Below are 20,902 nucleotides of genomic sequence, written 5' to 3' on the forward strand. Positions count from 1 at the left end.
GGAGGTGGTGTGACAGGGAGGATTCTTGGGGTATTCCGGACAATCCACAGTCCGAGTTATCTGTGTGATCCCGCTCCCGGCAATTCTCTCTCTCCAACTCTCTACCAGTCAACACTCACTCTTCTGGTGCCTTTCTCTCTCTAAGCAGCGGTCCTTCTGTTACTTAGTGCGTAGTGGTAGCACCGACACATCCTGGGTAGACTGGTCCCAGACCAAGCAGAAGGAATGGCTCAGCTTCCTTCATTCTCCACACACAGGCCAATCACTGAAGTGTGGGTGTCAGACTTCTCCCACTTTCAAACTTAGACTACAAACTCTTGCAAGACTAACTTAGCATAGACTCCCTAGCATAGCATCCTTGCAAACACATATATAAGACATAGTCACATGACACACAACATGATACATTTGCCAGACATAACCCAGACATTAACCCATTCAGTGCTGCAGAGGTGCAACACACATAACTCTGATGCATTCCACAATTAAGACGTTGACAGGACAATGGCACGAGACGGACATAACATTATGGAGGGGCCCCACCAACTCTGGCCCACTACAGTTTCTCCACTGATCACCAGATTTGGGGTCCTAAAGGTATGAACTGGAGAGCCAGAGATTGGTGAACACTTGATATGAATGAAGAGGCCGTATGCATGTTTAACCACTACGCCATTGATGCAGGAAACTTCGGGACCCCAATTCTGGTGATCAGTAAGGGTCCTAGTGCTCAGACCTCTGTTCTGCGAATACGGATAACTTTATTTAATGGTGCGACCGCTTTAAAGCATCACAGGCGTCACTTTGTCTCACTATATCAGGTAGCACCAAACTATTCAGGAGCTCCCAGAAACAACCCTCATCTTGTCCCGACTCATCACTCCTTTTCCCTTTTTTAGGATGTCTTATAATGACTTCTTAAGACACTACTCAAGACTGGAAATCTGCAATCTGACCCCAGATACCCTGTCATCCGACAAATACAAGAAGTGGAGCCTGGTAAAGATGGACGGCATGTGGAGGCGAGGCTCTACCGCTGGGGGATGCAGGAACTTTCCAGGTGATGCGCTGCAGTTCTGAGTCTGTATGGCGGTACCTTTGTTTAGAGCCGGGGGCGGTTACACTACTATATTATGGGGATCTCAAATGTGGCCCTTGATCCCAGTAGAGGACCACAAATTACCTTCAGTCCACAGACTGCAAACACGGTCATATAAACAAGTATGTATATGACAGCTATACACAGCGGCCTCTGCTGGAGAAATGTGGTATTACATTGTTGTGGACGGCTTGAGTCTAATAGGGCGACTCTCCACTCTGGGCCATAGACGGTGATTCCAAGCCTCTGTAAGGTCATGTGTTCTTACAGGCCATATGCACAGGGGTCAATCACACCGCTGCAATGACTATTTAAAGCTGCGTGGGGGCGATGGTGAGAGGAGGCAGACAACTGAAGGAAGCATCATGTACTCAGTTCTTTACATCCGCTGCCTTCTTCTTTCTACTTACAGACACATTCTGGATGAACCCGCAGTACCTGATAAAACTGGATGAGGAAGACGATGATCCGGATGACGGGGAGGAAGGCTGCACCTTCGTTGTGGGCCTAATGCAGAAGAATCGCAGGAAGGCGAGGAAGATGGGCGAGGACATGCACACCATCGGATTCGCAATCTATGAGGCAGGTTTATCCGCAAAGACTTGAGACGTGAAATATTACAGTTACCTGCAATTTAAAGAGCATCTGTCATGTCAGCGGAGCCATCTGCAAAGCGTTACTGCGGAGGCACCAGTGGGTCTTATCGCAGGTTTTCTTTTTTCTCTCCTCTCCCCATTCCCCAGTACTGAGCTCCTTTAGATTTGGCTCCTGATGCTTTCAGTCTATCACATAGGTAGTCACCAGCGCTCGCTGTCAGGCAAACCTGATGTTATCCATTGACAGTAAGTGGTGGAGACCGCCCACTTGACAGATTCAAAGCACTAAGAACCAGTGCTGGCCCCAGATTAGATGGCACCCTGTGCAGAATTTTTTACACTTCCCCAATCATAAGAAAAAAGCCAATATATTACACTGATAGGCAGTCTACTTGTGCAGAAAGCAATATAGCAGAGCACCCACACCAGGACAGGTCAGTATATCAATACAGCGCTAGAACCAAGCTTGGTGCATAATTACAGCACCAGAACCAAGCTTGGTGCAAAATTACAGCGCCAGAACCAAGCTTAGTACATAAATATAGCACCAAAAGCAACCTCATAACATAGATACAGCCCCAGAACCAAGATCAGTACATAAATACCATAGCATCTTGGAACATCAGAGGAGATAGAGCCAGGAGGAGAATGATTGATGTAGCTCCAGAAGTCGCTGTTGCAAAGACGAAGATCATCTGTCCGCAGCATGTCAATTTTTCTTTTTTTCCGTTGCGGCTGCGCTCTACTCTATAGGAACACAGGTCGCAACGGAAAAGCGTGCAGCCTAGCTGCTCCAAAACCCGCGGCTAAGTGCCTTGGGTTTTGAAGCAGCGCTTTCCTGGTGGAAATCTTGCCGTTTTTGCTACAGCTAAACCGCAAGATTTCCGCCAGGAATACATCCCGTGTGGCCCCAGCCTTACAAGTTGGCAGCTGGTGCCCAGTGCGACTGCACAGCTCACACGTTGCTTAGTGCAGCCATGCCAGGCCGAATCTAACAGAACTTGGTATGCAAAACTGGGCAGGAGGTACGAACTAAAGAGAAGCTGTTCTAGGCAGCAGGGCTGTGACTGTAAAGCTCTGCAGCTCCCTGAGCCGAGGACATGACAGCAGGGCTGCGACTGTAAAGCTCTGCAGCTCCCTGACCCGAGGACATGACAGCAGGGCTGCGACTGTAAAGCTCTGCAGCTCCCTGACCCGAGGACATGACAGCAGGGCTGCGACTGTAAAGCTCTGCAGCTCCCTGACCCGAGGACATGACAGCAGGGCTGCGACTGTAAAGCTCTGCAGCTCCCTGACCCGAGGACATGACAGCAGGGCTGCGACTGTAAAGCTCTGCAGCGCTCTGACCCGAGGACATGACAGCAGGGCTGCGACTGTAAAGCTCTGCAGCTCCCTGACCCGAGGACATGATAGCAGGGCTGCGACTGTAAAGCTCTGCAGCTCCCTGACCCGAGGACATGACAGCAGGGCTGCGACTGTAAAGCTCTGCAGCTCCCTGAGCCGAGGACATGACAGCAGGGCTGCGACTGTAAAGCTCTGCAGCTCCCTGACCCGAGGACATGACAGCAGGGCTGCGACTGTAAAGCTCTGCAGCTCCCTGACCCGAGGACATGACAGCAGGGCTGCGACTGTAAAGCTCTGCAGCTCCCTGACCCGAGGACATGACAGCAGGGCTGCGACTGTAAAGCTCTGCAGCGCTCTGACCCGAGGACATGACAGCAGGGCTGCGACTGTAAAGCTCTGCAGCTCCCTGACCCGAGGACATGACAGCAGGGCTGCGACTGTAAAGCTCTGCAGCTCCCTGAGCCGAGGACATGACAGCAGGGCTGCGACTGTAAAGCTCTGCAGCTCCCTGAGCCGAGGACATGACAGCAGGGCTGCGACTGTAAAGCTCTGCAGCTCCCTGACCCGAGGACATGACAGCAGGGCTGCGACTGTAAAGCTCTGCAGCGCTCTGACCCGAGGACATGACAGCAGGGCTGCGACTGTAAAGCTCTGCAGCTCCCTGAGCCGAGGACATGACAGCAGGGCTGCGACTGTAAAGCTCTGCAGCTCCCTGAGCCGAGGACATGACAGCAGGGCTGCGACTGTAAAGCTCTGCAGCTCCCTGACCCGAGGACATGACAGCAGGGCTGCGACTGTAAAGCTCTGCAGCTCCCTGACCCGAGGACATGACAGCAGGGCTGCGACTGTAAAGCTCTGCAGCTCCCTGACCCGAGGACATGACAGCAGGGCTGCGACTGTAAAGCTCTGCAGCGCTCTGACCCGAGGACATGACAGCAGGGCTGCGACTGTAAAGCTCTGCAGCTCCCTGACCCGAGGACATGACAGCAGGGCTGCGACTGTAAAGCTCTGCAGCTCCCTGAGCCGAGGACATGACAGCAGGGCTGCGACTGTAAAGCTCTGCAGCTCCCTGACCCGAGGACATGACAGCAGGGCTGCGACTGTAAAGCTCTGCAGCGCTCTGACCCGAGGACATGACAGCAGGGCTGCGACTGTAAAGCTCTGCAGCGCTCTGACCCGAGGACATGACAGCAGGGCTGCGACTGTAAAGCTCTGCAGCTCCCTGAGCCGAGGACATGACAGCAGGGCTGCGACTGTAAAGCTCTGCAGCTCCCTGACCCGAGGACATGACAGCTCATCCGTAAAATAACAGTTTCTGAAAACTACAATACAGAAATGCTAAAGATTCTGCGCCATTTCTAGGTCACAATCCTGTTCATACCCCATACTGAACATCATAGAATGGGGCCTCCGGATTGGTGGACTTGAGCTGCCACTGTAATAATACTATTTGCCCAGCAGTGGGGGCTACAGGGCAAATGTCTGCAGCTTCCCCATCTGTTTGCTGGAGATGTCAGGAGTGGGACACACAGCAATAAGCTGGTCACTGAATAAATGACTGAACGAAGTGCTGATGCGCATGTGTGACCGCCGATCTATTCACTTAAGATGGAACAATACCTCTGCAGCGCCACCTAGTGGATGGCAGCATTCCTTCAAATCAATGCTTGACCCTTTATACAGGTCTGTAGAGCAGTGATTGGGAAAAAGAAAATCCCTCACATGTATGACGCCATTCACAAGAACGGGATTCATATTTGTGCGAGATTAGTGCGTCTTGTAACACGAATCTTGCACGATTTTCTCGCCCGTGTGAAGCCGGTCTTGGGGTCTGCGCATAGGGACTTTTTTTCCATCTGATTTTCGGAAAGAAAAAAATAGGACGGAAATAGAACCCATTTATTTGAATTGGGGGTACGCACGCTGGGTGTTTATTATTTTTTTTTACTCGCACTGATGATAAAAAGAAAATCCCAGCATGTCCTAGTCTTGTTCAGAAGAGAGTAGCACATGTAAATGCGCGGTGCCCCGCACACGGACGGGATATCTATGCGCTGTCCCATGAGATTTGCGCCCTAGAATCTTTGCGCCACTTTGAATCACCCATGTGCATGTGAGAGCTCCTTTAACTAAAAGTCTAGGTGTGAATGTAGATATTGTACGAATTTATTGTTTGTAGCGTCTTAACATCATCTTCTTCTGCCCGCAGGTTCCCGCAGAGGTACGTCCATTGTATGTCACTTTGTTAGTCGGCGCAATTATTATAGTAGAAGGTAAGTCAGCGGAATACAAGAGCTCTGAAACTCTATGGTTGTGACACCAATCCCTTATTCTCCCCTGCTGGGGAACCTCCAGCATTGTGCTGCTGGGGAATCCCTTATTCTCCCCTGCTGGGGAATACCTTATTCTCCCCTACAGGGGAACTCCTCTCTCTCCACAGCAGGAATATCCATCCCTTATTCTCCCCTGAAGGGGAACCCTGGCATTGCGCTGCTGGGGAATCCCTTATTCTCCCCTGCAGGGGAACCCCTGGCATTCCACTGCTGGGGAATCCCTTATTCTCCCCTGCAGGAGAACCCCTCTCTCTCCGCTGCATGTATATCCATCCATCTCCCCTACAGGGGAACCCCTATCTCCCCGCTCCCGGGGAATTCCTCCAGCCCCGATGAGATGAAGGGAAGCCCTGTGGAAAAGCAGGTTCTCCTGAGGCTTTCCTTCAACTCTCTTTCTCCTCCCAGAGCAGCAGCACTTTTTTGTGTAACACTAAGCCCCCAGTTGCGTGAATGAGCCAATTAAGCTCAGGACTTGATAGCGGGAAATCGTTTGTTCATACGAATCACATTGATGACATGTTCACCTGTTCATTGACAGGTTAGTTCTTCTGTTTCCCTCCAGCTGCAGGGTCAGACCAACGTCCACCTGAGCAGAAGCTTCTTCCTGAAGAACAAGGCGCGCGATCGGTCGGATACGTTCATAAACCTGCGTGAAGTCCTCAATCGGTTCCGCCTCCCGCCTGGAGAATACTTCATTGTGCCTTCCACATTTGAGCCTAACAAAGTAGGCGACTTCTGTCTTCGGGTCTTTTCGGAGAAGAACGCGGAGTCTCAGTAAGTGTCTGGTAGCGGGGGGTTGTGTCTTTCGCTGTACGGCCTTTTCACCTGTCAGATCCACGGTGGAGTTATCAGACGTGGATCTGACATCTCGGTCCGTGGTGAGACAGTTGCACGCTTCTTTGGCAGCCCGCTATTTCTCCTGCCCCCTTTCACAAGTGTATATGTATTCTCAGTGGGGACAGGGGGCAAGCTGCCACCACCGGAGACCCTTGTGGGATCAAAGGATTGGGCATGCTGAAATCTGATATGCCCGATCTTTCATTCCCTCGCCATCTGCCCCAATAGACATGAAATACTCAGCAGGTTTGGTTGACTTTATTCCGTGGCACTTGTCTACTATTAGAATAAAAGCTTTTCTTAAAGAGATTGTACCAAGATTACAAGTTATTCCCTTCACTGTGGATAGGGATAAATTGCTGATAGGCAGGGTTCTCACTGGTGAGACCCCCATCATTCTCAAGAACAGGGGTCCCAAGTCCCCTGTCCTTCTCATCGTGCTCAAGTCACTTTCAGTGGGACTGCAGAGATTGCCGAGCGGCACCCACTTGGGTATTTCTGTCAGCCCCATTGAAATGGATGGAGCGCCATCTGCGTATGCTCGGCCAGCGCTCCATTCATTCTGATGTCACTGCGGAAGGAGAAGCAATCACGGCAGTGACAGGCAGAGCAGGATACGGCACACCCCTTTTTCGAGATCGGTGGGGAGATCCCCACTGATCAATAGGTTATGCCCTATTTTGTGAATAGGGGAGAACTTGTCATCTTGATACAACCCCCTTTAAAGGAATTGTCCAGGACTGAACTATTGATGATCTATCCTCAGGATAAGTAATTAATAGTTGATTGGCGTGGGTCTGCCACCCAAGACCGCTGCCGATCAGTTGATAACCGGGCGGTACAGCGTAAATGTTTTGCTGAAAACTCACATGAATAAGATCTCTGTGCCTGCAACACCATCTCTGGCCACTGCAGTCTGTGCGGTGCTGTGTGTTTCCAGCAGCACATCAAATCCATACACTATATCTACAGCCTGGCGCTTAGCTGATCGTGGCAGACCTCGCTGATCCAAGGATATGTCATTAGTAGTTCTGTCCTAGAGAAGCCCTTTAATACTTTGCTGTTTAATTGGCTCTTCTCTTGATTTCAGGGTCGTTGATGACGAGATTGAGGCCAACATTGACGAGGTAATCTACTGGCCACAGGGCTGTAGGCATGAAATCGGTAGAGTCCTATAAGCGGCGCCTTCTTTAACTTGCCATATTTGTAATTGGAGGATAGCCACCCATAGTGGGATGCAGTCAGGTACATCTATTGACCCGGTCTTCTGTAAGGAATTGCCCATGTATTAAGAAGAGTCTCCAATCTGGATAACACCTTTTCTAAATTAGGAAGAGGTGCTTGCATGATCGCCACAAGTCGGGCAGCTGAGACCGCTGACGATCGGCTGTAATCTCTGAGTGAGAGAAGCTGCAGTGGCCACTACAGGAGAGAGGTGGTATTACATGGGTTCATTCGCATTATGTGTCATTCAGTCCTCCAGCACTGGCTAATTCGGGTCCCAAACTGGAAGTGTCTTCACTATGTAGCTGATATTGACAGGGGGTTTTCTTGATGGGGTTGAAGTCCTCAATTTTGTTCTTCCTTTGTAGCCGGATGTTGACGAAGACCACATCGACCCCAATTTTAGAAGATTGTTCCTGCAGCTGGCGGGAGAGGTGAGTGCTCGTCAGTGGTTGAGTCCTTTTATAGGCCGCTGTCATACAGTGCCGGTAGTGATCTACAGTTAAAGGGGTTGTCCAGGGTTAGAAATGCATGGCTACTTTCTTCCAAACACAGCGCCACCTTTGTCCATAGGTGTGGTATTGCAGCTCAGCTCAATTGGAATGAATGGGACTTGAACTGCAATACCAGAAGAAAGCTGCCATGTGTTTCTAACCCTGGACAGCCCTTGCTGCCCTTGCATGTTCTGCCAGGCAATAATCTGTAAGCCACGAGCGCTAGCGACTGACGCTGGAGCTTATGTAATAGCGCCCATATGGGTTACAGCTTAATGTGAAGGAAGGGGTTTCAAAAATTGCAATGTTTCGGTTGCGGGGAAGAAATTGCGTCATGCCACGATTTTGTGGGGGCTACGCATGGCTGGCTTCAATTGAAGTCAATGGAAGCCGTCTGTCCTCTGACCATTCTGCAATCATCATTGCGGAATGGTCGCAGGAGCGGTGTCCTCGCCATAGCAATGACGCGGCGTCATCTCTACTGCGCATGTATGCTGGCTGACACATCCGCAGTAGAGAAGACAAGACGCCGGAGAGGTACGATGGGGTCACCTGCCAGGCACTAGATGAGATCACCATGGCCTGAGACCCCCGCGGATCTGCTATTCACCAGGCTGATGTATATGTGCACTAAGGTGATTTCTACAGGAAGCAGACAGCTCTGTTCACACGACAGTGGCCCAGTTTGGTATTGTAGTCTAAGTGCCAATTCAATGGAAGCTGTGCGTGTAATACCAAGCCTGGCCACTGCAGTGGGAACGGAGCTGTCTGCTTCCTGTAGAAATCAGCTTAGTGCACTGCGTCTGGATGAACAGCTGATCCCTGCTAATCTCCTATTGAGGATCTATCATGAGGATAGGCCATCAGTAGTTAACAACTGGACAATCCCTTTAAGAGTGCGTTCACACATGGCCGAAACGCTGCAGAAAAAAACACAGTGGAAACGTTTACAATTGAAATTAATGGGATTAAAGCAAATCCTGCTCACAGGGGGGAAAGCGCTGGTTTTTGTCATGCTGTAACCGTCCTGTAACGCTTTTCTGCGGTTTTGCTGTGGAAATTGCGCAATGATTGAGCGCAGCTTAAAAGGATTTACTGGATGGAAGTTAATGAAATGTGATGTTTGTATAACAGACTGATAACTGCATACTGTGTGTTGGGCGTATTCACACCGGAGAGTCTCACGTTCAAGTTCTGTCTGATTCTGAGATGGAAAGAACTCGCACGGTAAAAGGACCCGCTCATCTGAAAGGGTTAATCCAAGCAAGCGAGTTAGAAAAATCCCTGCATGTCCCGTCTTCGTGAGATTCATCAAGAATCGCCCATTTTCTATAGGAGCGTTCCAAAAACGGATCACATTCGCACGCCGTACAATTTGCATGCATGTTTAACACAGATTACTCCGGGGGTCACATGACCCAAAAAGTGCAAAGCAGAGAAAACGAGAGTGAAAAACACATGAAAATATCATGAAAAACGGTCAGCACACGCCTGTGTGGTCTTAGGGCTCATTCGCACGGGCTATGCAGGTTTCAGTCCGTGAATTCACAGTGTATTCACGGATGGAAACTCGCACATTCCACCTTCCTTCTGACCTTTCTGTGCGCGGAAGCGTCGCTTATTTACACATGTAAAAACAAAGCAAGAAGGGACGGTTGATTGTGCGCACAAATACGCTTTTTTTATGTGTATTCACTGAGCTGATTTCACTGCAGAGTCCCATTCACTTCTATGGCCTGTTTCAGTCTGTTCCATACGTATTCACTGCATGTGTGCGTTTTTGGTACATATACACGTTTTTTACATTCGTGTTCCGTACATATTCACTGCGTGTTTCATGCACGCAAAACAAGACGCAAGAAGGTTCAGCTGATGTCCCTTTTTTCCCCCAGTGCCTCTTGGCAACAAGTGTTAAAAGAAAAAAACCGCAGTGAATACGTAAAACGGGCCGCGGGATTCCGTAAATATGCAGTGAATACAAACGGTATTATCGCATGCGTACAAATACACGCGCAAAAAACGCTAGACGAAGGGAATTTGTGAAGTACACCCATTTAAGTGAGCCTTAAAACCGCGGTACTAATAACCTTTAGACTGTATTTAAACAGGCGAGTGTCAATAGCGGATCATAATGGGGGCGATTGGGGCGACCGTCTCAGGCCCAAGGCTCCAGGTAGCCCACGGCCACCCAGACTGTCCCTATTACAATCCGCTGTTGCCATCCTACAGACAGCTCAGCTCTCACAATTAAGCCCCCCGAATCTCTGAGGCAACTCCACCCTAGACCCGCCCCTGAGGTTCCAGCCTGCCCTCCAGTCCTTAACTCTGAGGTAACTTCACCCTAGACCCGCCCCAGAGGTTCCAGCCTGCCCTCCAGTCCTTAACTCTGAGGTAACTTCACCCTAGACCCGCCCCTGAGGTTCCAGCCTGCCCTCCAGTCCTTAACTCTGAGGTAATTTCACCCTAGACCCGCCCCAGAGGTTCCAGCCTGCCCGCCAGTCCTTATCTTTGAGGTAACTTCACCCTAGACCCGCCCCTGAGGTTCCAGCCTGCCCTCCAGTCCTTATTCCCCCACCTGCGGCCGCAGCCCTTGAAGGGCGTCTCTTCTCCCTCCCAGTTAGGGATAATTAGTTTGTTGATGGACCTATATTTTGTTTTGTTTTTCCACTTTTAGCTGGAGCCACATGGCAACTCTTGGCCACGACTGTGTTCGCGTGACCAAAGATCGCTGTGTAGCCCCGCTTCCTTACACTGTTACTGAAAGGAATAGGGTCACGGTGCAACTCACAAGTTGTCGCGACCCACTCGTCACAAGAAATCCACCAAACTTGCATTTTTTTATGACCTGTGGGTTGAAGTAACGGGTGAGTTTCTCCGTTACCCCATTGATCTCGATGACAGCGCAAGATGGCAAGATAGCATAGCATTCTTTGGTCGGCAACCCTTGTCGGAGTCACAAATCTCAGTGCAGCTCGGTTCTGGTATCGTCTCTATGTTGTAAATGTCAGATTATTTTAAGACTTTAGACTTTACGCTCCCATAGAAGATAATGGGCGATTCTTGAACAACAATTGCCTGTAAACAGGACATTCTGGGGTTTGTCTCTCTTGGTACATATCGGTCCGAGAGGAATCTGTTGTGTATTAACCCAACTGATATGAACGGGTTCTTTTTACCTGCAAGTTCTGTCCATCCCGCAGTTAGATAGAGCTCGCCTGTGAGGAAGGCCGTGTGATGACCCCTTCATCAGGATCATTCTGCAACTAACCTCATCACTCTGCATTTATCTCGCCCTTACATAGACCTCAGAGGAGGTATGAATAACATTGCGCTCCTCCCATCCACCATGCTTTGCTCATCTGTCTTCATCTCTGAGGAGGACCTCACTAGCTCCCCTTATAGCAGTCTAGTAATATAGACCCTCCCCCTTGGAAAACAATAGAGAAGTACACTTATTGTCAAAACAATCCGCCATAGAAGCTGTGATGAGAACCGACCCCTTGTAGGGAGGCTCTAGTACCCTGTTGTACCCCCTCTAGCTTGGATACAAGATGTGATACGGGTGGGCATGCAGGCTCTAGTACCCTGTTGTACCGCCTCTAGCTTGGATACAATATGTGATACGGGAAGCATGGAGGCTCTAGTACCCTGTTGTACCGCCTCTAGCTTGGATACAAGATGTGATACGGGTGGCCATGGAGGCTCTGGTACCCTGTTGTACCGCCTCTAGCTTGGATATAAGATGTGATACGGATGGGCATGGAGGCTCTAGTACCCTGTTGTACCGCCTCTAGCTTGGATACAAGATGTGATACGGGTGGGCATGGAGGCTCTAGTACCCTGTTGTACCGCCTCTAGCTTGGATACATGATGTGATATGGGTGGGCATGGAGGCTCTAGTACCCTGTTGTACCGCCTCTAGCTTGGATACAAGATGTGATACGGGTGGGCATGGAGGCTCTAGTACCCTGTTGTACTGCCTCTAGCTTGGATACATGATGTGATACGGGTGGGCATGGAGGCTCTAGTACCCTGTTGTACTGCCTCTAGCTTGGATACAAGATGTGATACGGGTGGGCATGGAGGCTCTAGTACCTTGTTGTACTGCCTCTAGCTTGGATACAAGATGTGATACGGGCGGGCATGGAGGCTCTAGTACCCTGTTGTACTGCCTGTAGCTTGGATACAAGATGTGATACGGGCGGGCATGGAGGCATACAGGTTCCATATGGTAGCATGTGGCATATCGCTCCACATTTGCTGTAACTGAGCCTCTGCTGTGGACGTTGGTGCCCCAGACGGTACCATAAATGTTCTATTAGCAATAAATCTGGCAACTGGGTGGCCACGGCAGTGTGACAGTGTTGTGGGGGCTCCTGTGACCCCCTTGTGTGTGCGGCCGAGCATTATCCTGCTGGAAGCCGCCATGAGAGGAACACACGTGGCTGCAGGATGTCCTGAACATATCGCTGAGCTGTCATTGTCCCTCGTACCACTACTAGGGGGGACTGACTGTTGTATGCGATGGCCCCCCAGACCATCACACCAGCAGGGGGCAGTGTGCCGCTCTGCACCAAAGGCAGGATTGAGGCGCTCACCCCGATGTCTCCAGACACGAACATGCCTGTCGTCAGAGCCCAAACTAAACCTGGATTCATCACTGAAGACAACCTGTTTCCCCTCCGCAGCGTCCAGTTTCATCGTTCACGACATCACTGCAAATGGAGGAGACGGTGGGGGTCAGAGGTCATGCATGTAATGGGGGCCGTAAGACCAAATGTCCTTCAGCCAAGAGCCTGGAAATGGTTCCAACAGACACAGGGGTGTAGTGATGGCGCCACCTGTCTCTGGATGCTGTATAATGGAACAGTTGGAGTTGCTGGTGCCTGTCGGACGATCAGACGCTCCTCTCTACTGGTGGTCTGTAGGGGGTGTCCTGAGCCCGGTCACCTTGTGTGCCCTCATCCACTGGTCCCAACACCCCCTAACAGTCTGGTCAGACACTCCTCTCTACTGGTGGTCTGTAGGGGGCGTCCTGAGCCCGGTCACCTTGTGTACCCTCACACATCCACTGGTCGCAACACCTCCTAACAGTCTGGTCAGATGCTCCTCTCTACTGGTGGTCTGTAGGGGGCGTCCTGAGCCCGGTCACCTTGTGTACCCTCACACATCCACTGGTCCCAACACCTCCTAACAGTCTGGTCAGATGCTCCTCTCTACTGGTGGTCTGTAGGGGGCGTCCTGAGCCCGGTCACCTTGTGTACCCTCACACATCCACTGGTCCCAACACCTCCTAACAGTCTGGTCAGATGCTCCTCCCTACTGGTGGTCTGTCGGGGGTCCTGAGCCCGGTCACCTTGTGTACCCTCACACATCCACTGGTCCCAACACCTCCTAACAGTCTGGTCAGATGCTCCTCCCTACTGGTGGTCTGTCGGGGGTCCTGAGCCCGGACACCTTGTGTACCCTCACACATCCACTGGTCCCAACACCTCCTATCAGTCTGGTCAGATGCTCCTCCCTACTGGTGGTCTGTAGGGGGCGTCCTGAGCCCGGTCACCTTGTGTACCCTCACACATCCACTGGTCCCAACACCTCCTAACAGTCTGGTCAGATGCTCCTCTCTACTGGTGGTCTGTAGGGGGCGTCCTGAGCCCGGTCACCTTGTGTACCCTCACACATCCACTGGTCCCAACACCTCCTAACAGTCTGGTCAGATGCTCCTCTCTACTGGTGGTCTGTAGGGGGCGTCCTGAGCCCGGTCACCTTGTGTACCCTCACACATCCACTGGTCCCAACACCTCCTAACAGTCTGGTCAGATGCTCCTCCCTACTGGTGGTCTGTCGGGGGTCCTGAGCCCGGTCACCTTGTGTACCCTCACACATCCACTGGTCCCAACACCTCCTAACAGTCTGGTCAGATGCTCCTCCCTACTGGTGGTCTGTCGGGGGTCCTGAGCCCGGTCACCTTGTGTACCCTCACACATCCACTGGTCCCAACACCTCCTAACAGTCTGGTCAGATGCTCCTCTCTACTGGTGGTCTGTCGGGGGTCCTGAGCCCGGTCACCTTGTGTACCCTCACACATCCACTGGTCCAAACACCTCCTAACAGTCTGGTCAGATGCTCCTCTCTACTGGTGGTCTGTAGGGGGCGTCCTGAGCCCGGTCACCTTGTGTACCCTCACACATCCACTGGTCCCAACACCTCCTAACAGTCTGGTCAGATGCTCCTCTCTACTGGTGGTCTGTAGGGGGCGTCCTGAGCCCGGTCACCTTGTGTACCCTCACACATCCACTGGTCCCAACACCTCCTAACAGTCTGGTCAGATGCTCCTCTCTACTGGTGGTCTGTAGGGGGCGTCCTGAGCCCGGTCACCTTGTGTACCCTCACACATCCACTGGTCCCAACACCTCCTAACAGTCTGGTCAGATGCTCCTCTCTACTGGTGGTCTGTAGGGGGCGTCCTGAGCCCGGTCACCTTGTGTACCCTCACACATCCGCTGGTCCCAACACCTCCTAACAGTCTGGTCAGATGCTCCTCCCTACTGGTGGTCTGTCGGGGGTCCTGAGCCCGGTCACCTTGTGTACCCTCACACATCCACTGGTCCCAACACCTCCTAACAGTCTGGTCAGATGCTCCTCCCTACTGGTGGTCTGTCGGGGGTCCTGAGCCCGGACACCTTGTGTACCCTCACACATCCACTGGTCCCAACACCTCCTAACAGTCTGGTCAGATGCTCCTCCCTACTGGTGGTCTGTAGGGGGCGTCCTGAGCCCGGTCACCTTGTGTACCCTCACACATCCACTGGTCCCAACACCTCCTAACAGTCTGGTCAGACGCTCCTCTCTACTGGTGGTCTGTAGGGGGTGTCCTGAGCCCGGTCACCTTGTGTGCCCCCATCCACTGGTCCCAACACCCCCTAACAGTCTGGTCAGACGCTCCTCTCTACTGGTGGTCTGTAGGGGGCGTCCTGAGCCCGGTCACCTTGTGTGCCTCCATCCTCTGGTCCCAACACCTCCTAACAGTCTGGTCAGATGCTCCTCTCTACTGGTGGTCTGTAGGGGGCGTCCTGAGCCCGGTCACCTTGTGTGCCCCCATCCTGTGGTCCCAACACCTCCTAACCGTTCATCTAATCACCACAACTCCCATCATTTACAGATCTGCCTGAGATGGAACTGCAGGACGGGTTTACAGCAAAATGACAACCTCTTCTGGGGGCGCGATTGTTTTGACAGAGTGTACCTATATTATAATATGGCTGAAGTGTTCTGTTCTGGCCAACAGAGGGGGCTGTTGAGAAATAAAACTTCCTGCATGCTCTTTATACTCCTATAACGTCATACCGCTATTACCGATGTCTCACATTAGATCTGAAGCTGCTGTCTCTTTCTGCATGTATTCCCATCCAGCATGTTCCCTATGAGGACCAGTTAGCTGCAATATATTTCCCAGGATACATTGCAAGATATTTACAGCAATTGAAATGAATGGCCCCCGCTGTAAATATCAGTTATGTGCCCTGCTAGCGGATATATCCTCGCATATAACTGGTGACACTGTCCTATTGAAGTCATGTATATCAGTCCTATAGACATAAGAAGTGTGATTCACTTCACCACTTCCAGCTGTTGCAGAACTACAACTCCCAGCATGCACTGCAGATGGAGTTGTAGTTTTGCCACAAGTTACTGCAATAAAAGAATGAAGCCCTTCAGTCATATAGACGCAGACTCGATGATTGCTGCCATGTATGATCTATTAACCCCTCAGCAGCCATGACATTAATGGTCCCCACACATGAGACGACACTGACCCCCCCGGATCTGCCATCTCGCATCCATTGACTCTAACATGCCGTCTTCTCTCCGCAGGATGCTGAGATTTCACCTTTTGAACTTTACAACATTCTGCAGAAAGTGATCTCTAAACGTAAGTTTTAACAAAAACGCAAAAATGTTTTTATTCTTGACTCCACATCCTGAGATCCGCCACCATTTTCCCCGGAGAGCTGATTATATATATATATATATATATCTCATACTGTGCAAAGGTTTTAGGCAGGTGATGAACAATGCTGCACAGAATACTATGAGAAATAGACGTGATAATCGTTTATTGCAAAGTGACTGAACAAAAGAGAAATTAATCGCATCAGTATTTAGTGTGACGCCCTTCACCTTCACAACAGCAGCAGCTCTTCTAGTTACACTTGCACACAGTTTTTCATGGAATGGTAGAGATGGAAGGGACCTCCAGGGTCATCGGGTCCGACCCCCTGCTCAGTGCAGGATTCACTAAATCATCCCAGACAGACGTCTCTCCAGCCTTTGTTTGAACACTTCCATTGAAGGAGAACTCCCCACCTCCCGTGGTAACCTGTTCCACTCATTGATCCCCCTCACTAATATCTAATCTGTGTCTCCTCCCTTTCAGTTTCATCCCATGGCTTCTAGTCTTTCCTTGTACAGATGAGAATAGGGCTGATCCCTCTGCACTGTGACAGCCCTTCAGATATTTGTAGACAGCTATTAAGTCTCCTCTCAGCCTTCTCTTCTGCAAGCTAAACATTCCCAGATCCTTTACCCGTTCCTCATAGGACATGATTTGCAGACCGCTCACCATCTTGGTAACACTTGCCCAGATGTAGTACTTTGCATTTCTCCTTGTTAAATACCATTCTGTTAGTCGCCGCCCACTGTTCTAGCTTTCCTAGATCTTTTTGAATACTCTCTCACTTCTCTACTATTAGCTATCCCTCCTAGCTTTGTGTTGTCTGCAAATTTGATCAGTTTCCCATCAATTTCCTCCTCCAGATCATTTATAAAAATGTTGACCACCTCCTTTTTTTTTCTCTCTCTCTTAAGATGTTCTTTTATGATAGTTTGGAAATAGTTCTAAATCTATCCAAGCAGGACAAGGGTCATATGACTTTAAGGAAGGGTCCTTAAGACAGTGTCTCAGCATTGGAGGAGGAGTAGTGAGATATTTCGTAGCCATGTGGCCCTGCAGAATAGTTATTGTATGCGTTTAAAGTCTCAGAATAATATTGCACATGTTCTGTATTAAAAAGTGAAAAGTGAAAATAAAGAATTTCTAAAAAAAAAAAAAATGTTGACCACCACTGGGCCCAGGACGGAGCCTTGTGGTTCCCCACTTGATACATTCTTCCACTTGGATGTGCAACCATTTATGACCACTCTGAGTACGATCACTCAGCCAGTTGTGAATCCACCTAACAGTTGCCTCATCAATCCCATATTTGGTCATTTTTTCAATAAGGATGGTATGAGATACTTTGTCAAATGCTTTACTAAAGTCACAATATACTATATCCACTGCATTTCCCTGATCAACCCAGTCGGGGATTCTGTCATAGAGGGGAATTAGATTCGTCTGGCATGACTTGTTTGTTGCAAACGCATGCTGGCTCTGGTTAATTACTCCATTCTCATCCAAGTACTTGCATACATGCTGTTTAATAATTTGTTCAAAGATCTTTCCCGGTATAGAAGTCAGGCTCACAGGCCTGTAGTTTCCTGGATCCACCTTCTTCCCTTTTTTTAAGATTGGGACAACATTTGCCCTTTTCCAATCTTCTGGGACTTCTCCTATTTTTCAGGAATTTTTATGGCGAGTGGTTCAGCAATTACCTCCGCTGCTTCCTTTAGTATCCTAGGATGTAAGTCATCTGGACCTCGAGAGTTGAATTCATGTAAGTTAGCTAAACGTGAAGGAACTTGGCAGGAAGATAGTTTCAGATGTCTTGGAGAACTAAGCGCAGATCTTCTATGAATGTCGGCTCGCTCCAATCCTTTTGTCTCTTCATATTATTGCAGACAGACCGGATGATGGTGGGATCAGGGCTCTGTGGGGGCCGTATTATCGCTTCCAGGACTCCTTGTTTTTCTTTACACTGAAGTAGTTCTACATGACACTGGCTAGAAGTTTGGGGTTGTTGTCCTGCTGCAGAATAAATTTAGAGCCAACCAGATGCCTCCCTGATGGATAAGTGTCTGCCTGTTTTTCTCAGTATTGAGGACACCATTAATCCTGACCAAATCCCCAACTTGTATTTTATGGATAAGCCTCCACCATGCTTCACTGTTGCCTGCAGATACATTATTCTACCGCTCTCCCCCGTGTTCCACTGCTGCCTGCAGACACTCATTATCGTACCACTCTCCAGCATGCTTCACTGCAATCTGCAGACACTCATTATTGTACTGCTCTCCACCATGCTTCACTGCTTCTTGCACTTATTATTGTGCCGCTCTCCACCGTGCTTCACTGCTGCCTGCAGACACTCATTATTGTGCCGCTCTCCACCATGTTTCACTGCAGTCTGCAAACACTCATTATTGTACCGCTCTGCACCATGCTTCACTGCAATCTGCAGACACTCATTATTGTACCGCTCCCCACCATGCTTCACTGCTGCCTGCAGACACTCATTATTGTACCGCTTCCCACCGCGCTTCACTGCTGCCTGCAGACACTCATTATTGTACTACTCTCTACCGTGCTTCACTGCTGCCTGCAGACACTCATTATTGTACCACTCTCTACCGTGTTTCACTGCCTCCTGCAGACACTCATTATTGTACCACTCTCTACCGTGTTTCACTGCCTCCTGCAGACACTCATTATTGTACTGCTCCCCACCATGCTTCACTGCTGCCCGCAGACACTCATTCTTGTACACTGATTTTCCTTGGCCGATCGCTGTGTCTCCGGTCTCCAATGTTGCCCGTTTCTTTGTACTTCTTCTTGAACAGCGCATCTTGAAACCCCAATCAGCTGTGAAATCTTTGCCTAGGAGAGACCTTGCTGATACAGCATAACTACCTTGTGTCTTGTTGCTGTGCTGTCTTGCTGTGGTGTATGACATGAAACCTGTCTTCCACAACCTCACCTTTGCAGCAGAGTTTGGCTGTTCATCACCCAGCTTTAAGCCTCCTAATCAGCTGTTTTCTTTGTTAAAGGCTGCATTGTATCCTACATATAAAAATGATCATTATCACCTATTTGGTGTAATTGGTTAATCACACACCTGACTATAATCCTACAAAACCCGTGTGCGAGCGTAGCTAGAAGAACTGAGGCTGTTGTGAAGGTAACGGGGGTCGCACCAAATACTGATGGCATTACATTTCTCTTTTGTTCAGTCACGTTGTATTTTGTTAGCCAGCTTTCACACACTGATGTAAGAATAATCCCGGCACGCTCTGGTCTGGTCTGTATATGCAGGCAAACGGCGGACCTGCGATGTCTGATAAGTTCGAACAGCACCAGATCTGTATGATGTCCGATGTGAATTGTTCCAAGAGTCTTGGGCGCAAGTTACAATACATCTGAATGAGGCCTAAATGTGCCGTGACTGTCATGGAGGCCTCTGTGTCTGCGGAGCTCAGGGGTCCGCTGTTATCTGAGGGGCCGGATTCTGTCTTATACTCTTCCTTTACTGTCTTCTTTAGAGGCGGACATCAAGTCTGACGGCTTCAGTATGGAGACCTGCAGGACCATTGTGGATCTGCTGGACGTATCCTCTTAACAGTGCTGGACCCAATCGCAGAAGTGGACTGAGCGGCTGCTGTAGCTGACCCCCACTACCCCCGACCCTGCAAGGAGTCCCCTTAATACCCCCTCCGCCATCTCGCACTGGCAGAGGTTATAGGGAGTCGTGTTGAGCGCACTGAAACAGTAGAAGGCGGTTTTGGGCCAAACTTTTAGAACTACTAACATTCTTTTGTTTCTTCTTTCCCTCTTTATTCCTTCATTAACTTCGCCTGAAATAATCCCAAAAGTACTTTGATCCCCTTTGGCCGTGTTGTACACCAGTCTTAGGGGTGTTGGTGAAATTCCAGTTTGGTCCAAACTAATTCAGACCGAACCAAACTTTTTGACAAAATTCAGCAAACTGGCCGAACCAAACTTTTGGGAAGTTCACTCATTGCTAATAGGGGGACAGTTGTTGGGTCGTACCTTATGGAGCTCCTTTAGGGTCATCTGACCAACAGCAGCCAGAGCTGATGGCATTGGGGAGTGACAGTGATGTTCTGTTCTAATCCCTAACTTTACTCCATATTACTACTTCCGTAAAGGAAGAGAAAAGGCATTTAGAGGTGCAGCTGACCTAAGACCACCCTTGTTCTAGAGCCTCCAGCCTCAGTGGTGGACCTTGTTATATATAAATACAGTATTACAGTCGTCGGGGTAATAATGGCAGATCCCTACTGTCCATGTTGGGGTGTCCTACCAGGAAGTCTTGCATGAAATAGTGCAGCGAGGTCTATATATGGAAATAGTGAAAATCACCGGATTTCAGGTTTTGTTTTTCTTTAACCTGCGGTTCTAGTCTGATGGAAGCGGCAAACTGGGGCTGAAAGAATTTAATATCCTGTGGTCAAAACTAACGAAATATCAGGTAAGTGATGGACTCGTTATAATGGCACCCCCTGCAGGCCTTCTGTATAAAATATATGTACACACTGAACGGCCCCTTTATTAGAGCCGCCATATAGCAGCGCGTTGGACTCCTTTGCCCTTCAGAACCGCAGCAATACATCGTGATGTAGATTACAATCGGTGATGACATCATTCTGCAGGAATATCGGCCCCTGCGGACAGGAAGCTTCTTGTAGTTGCTGCAGATTAGATGGCGGTGCAGACGTGTTCTGACCAGCTGGACAGGAAGGGGTCATCGATTCATGCTGCTTGCGCCAAATTCTGACCTCCCATCAGCAACAGAAACCTGGACCCATCTGACCGGGAGATGTTTTCCCGCTGCTCAGTGATTTCTGCTCTTTTGCCCGCTGGAGTCTTTCTGTTTCTTTTAGACACAATAGTGCTGGAACTGGTTGTCTGCTGTTATAGCCAACCGTGCGGAGGAACAGTGAGTTGTGCGTTCGGACACGTTAGTTGGAGCTCCAGCGTTGTATTCAGCTGACTGTGCAGCCTGTTGGTCAGAACGA

The 20,902-nt window shown here is 49.9% G+C and overlaps 1 protein-coding gene across 1 annotated transcript in view; it reads left to right on the forward strand.

Annotated features, from left to right (window-relative positions):
• CAPN2 (calpain 2) overlaps nt 1-20,902 on the forward strand; it is a 51,916-nt gene that overhangs the window by 26,951 nt on the left and 4,063 nt on the right. The window contains exons 9-17 of the mRNA XM_066595150.1: nt 900-1,060; nt 1,512-1,681; nt 5,249-5,260; nt 5,935-6,146; nt 7,300-7,336; nt 7,802-7,867; nt 15,803-15,860; nt 19,406-19,470; nt 20,287-20,355. Of these exons, the coding sequence (XP_066451247.1) occupies nt 900-1,060; nt 1,512-1,681; nt 5,249-5,260; nt 5,935-6,146; nt 7,300-7,336; nt 7,802-7,867; nt 15,803-15,860; nt 19,406-19,470; nt 20,287-20,355 (850 nt within the window). The remainder of the gene's footprint in view (nt 1-899; nt 1,061-1,511; nt 1,682-5,248; nt 5,261-5,934; nt 6,147-7,299; nt 7,337-7,801; nt 7,868-15,802; nt 15,861-19,405; nt 19,471-20,286; nt 20,356-20,902) is intronic.

The sequence above is a fragment of the Eleutherodactylus coqui genome, chromosome 3 (genome assembly GCF_035609145.1).
Source record: "Eleutherodactylus coqui strain aEleCoq1 chromosome 3, aEleCoq1.hap1, whole genome shotgun sequence".
NCBI lineage: Eukaryota > Metazoa > Chordata > Amphibia > Anura > Eleutherodactylidae > Eleutherodactylus > Eleutherodactylus coqui.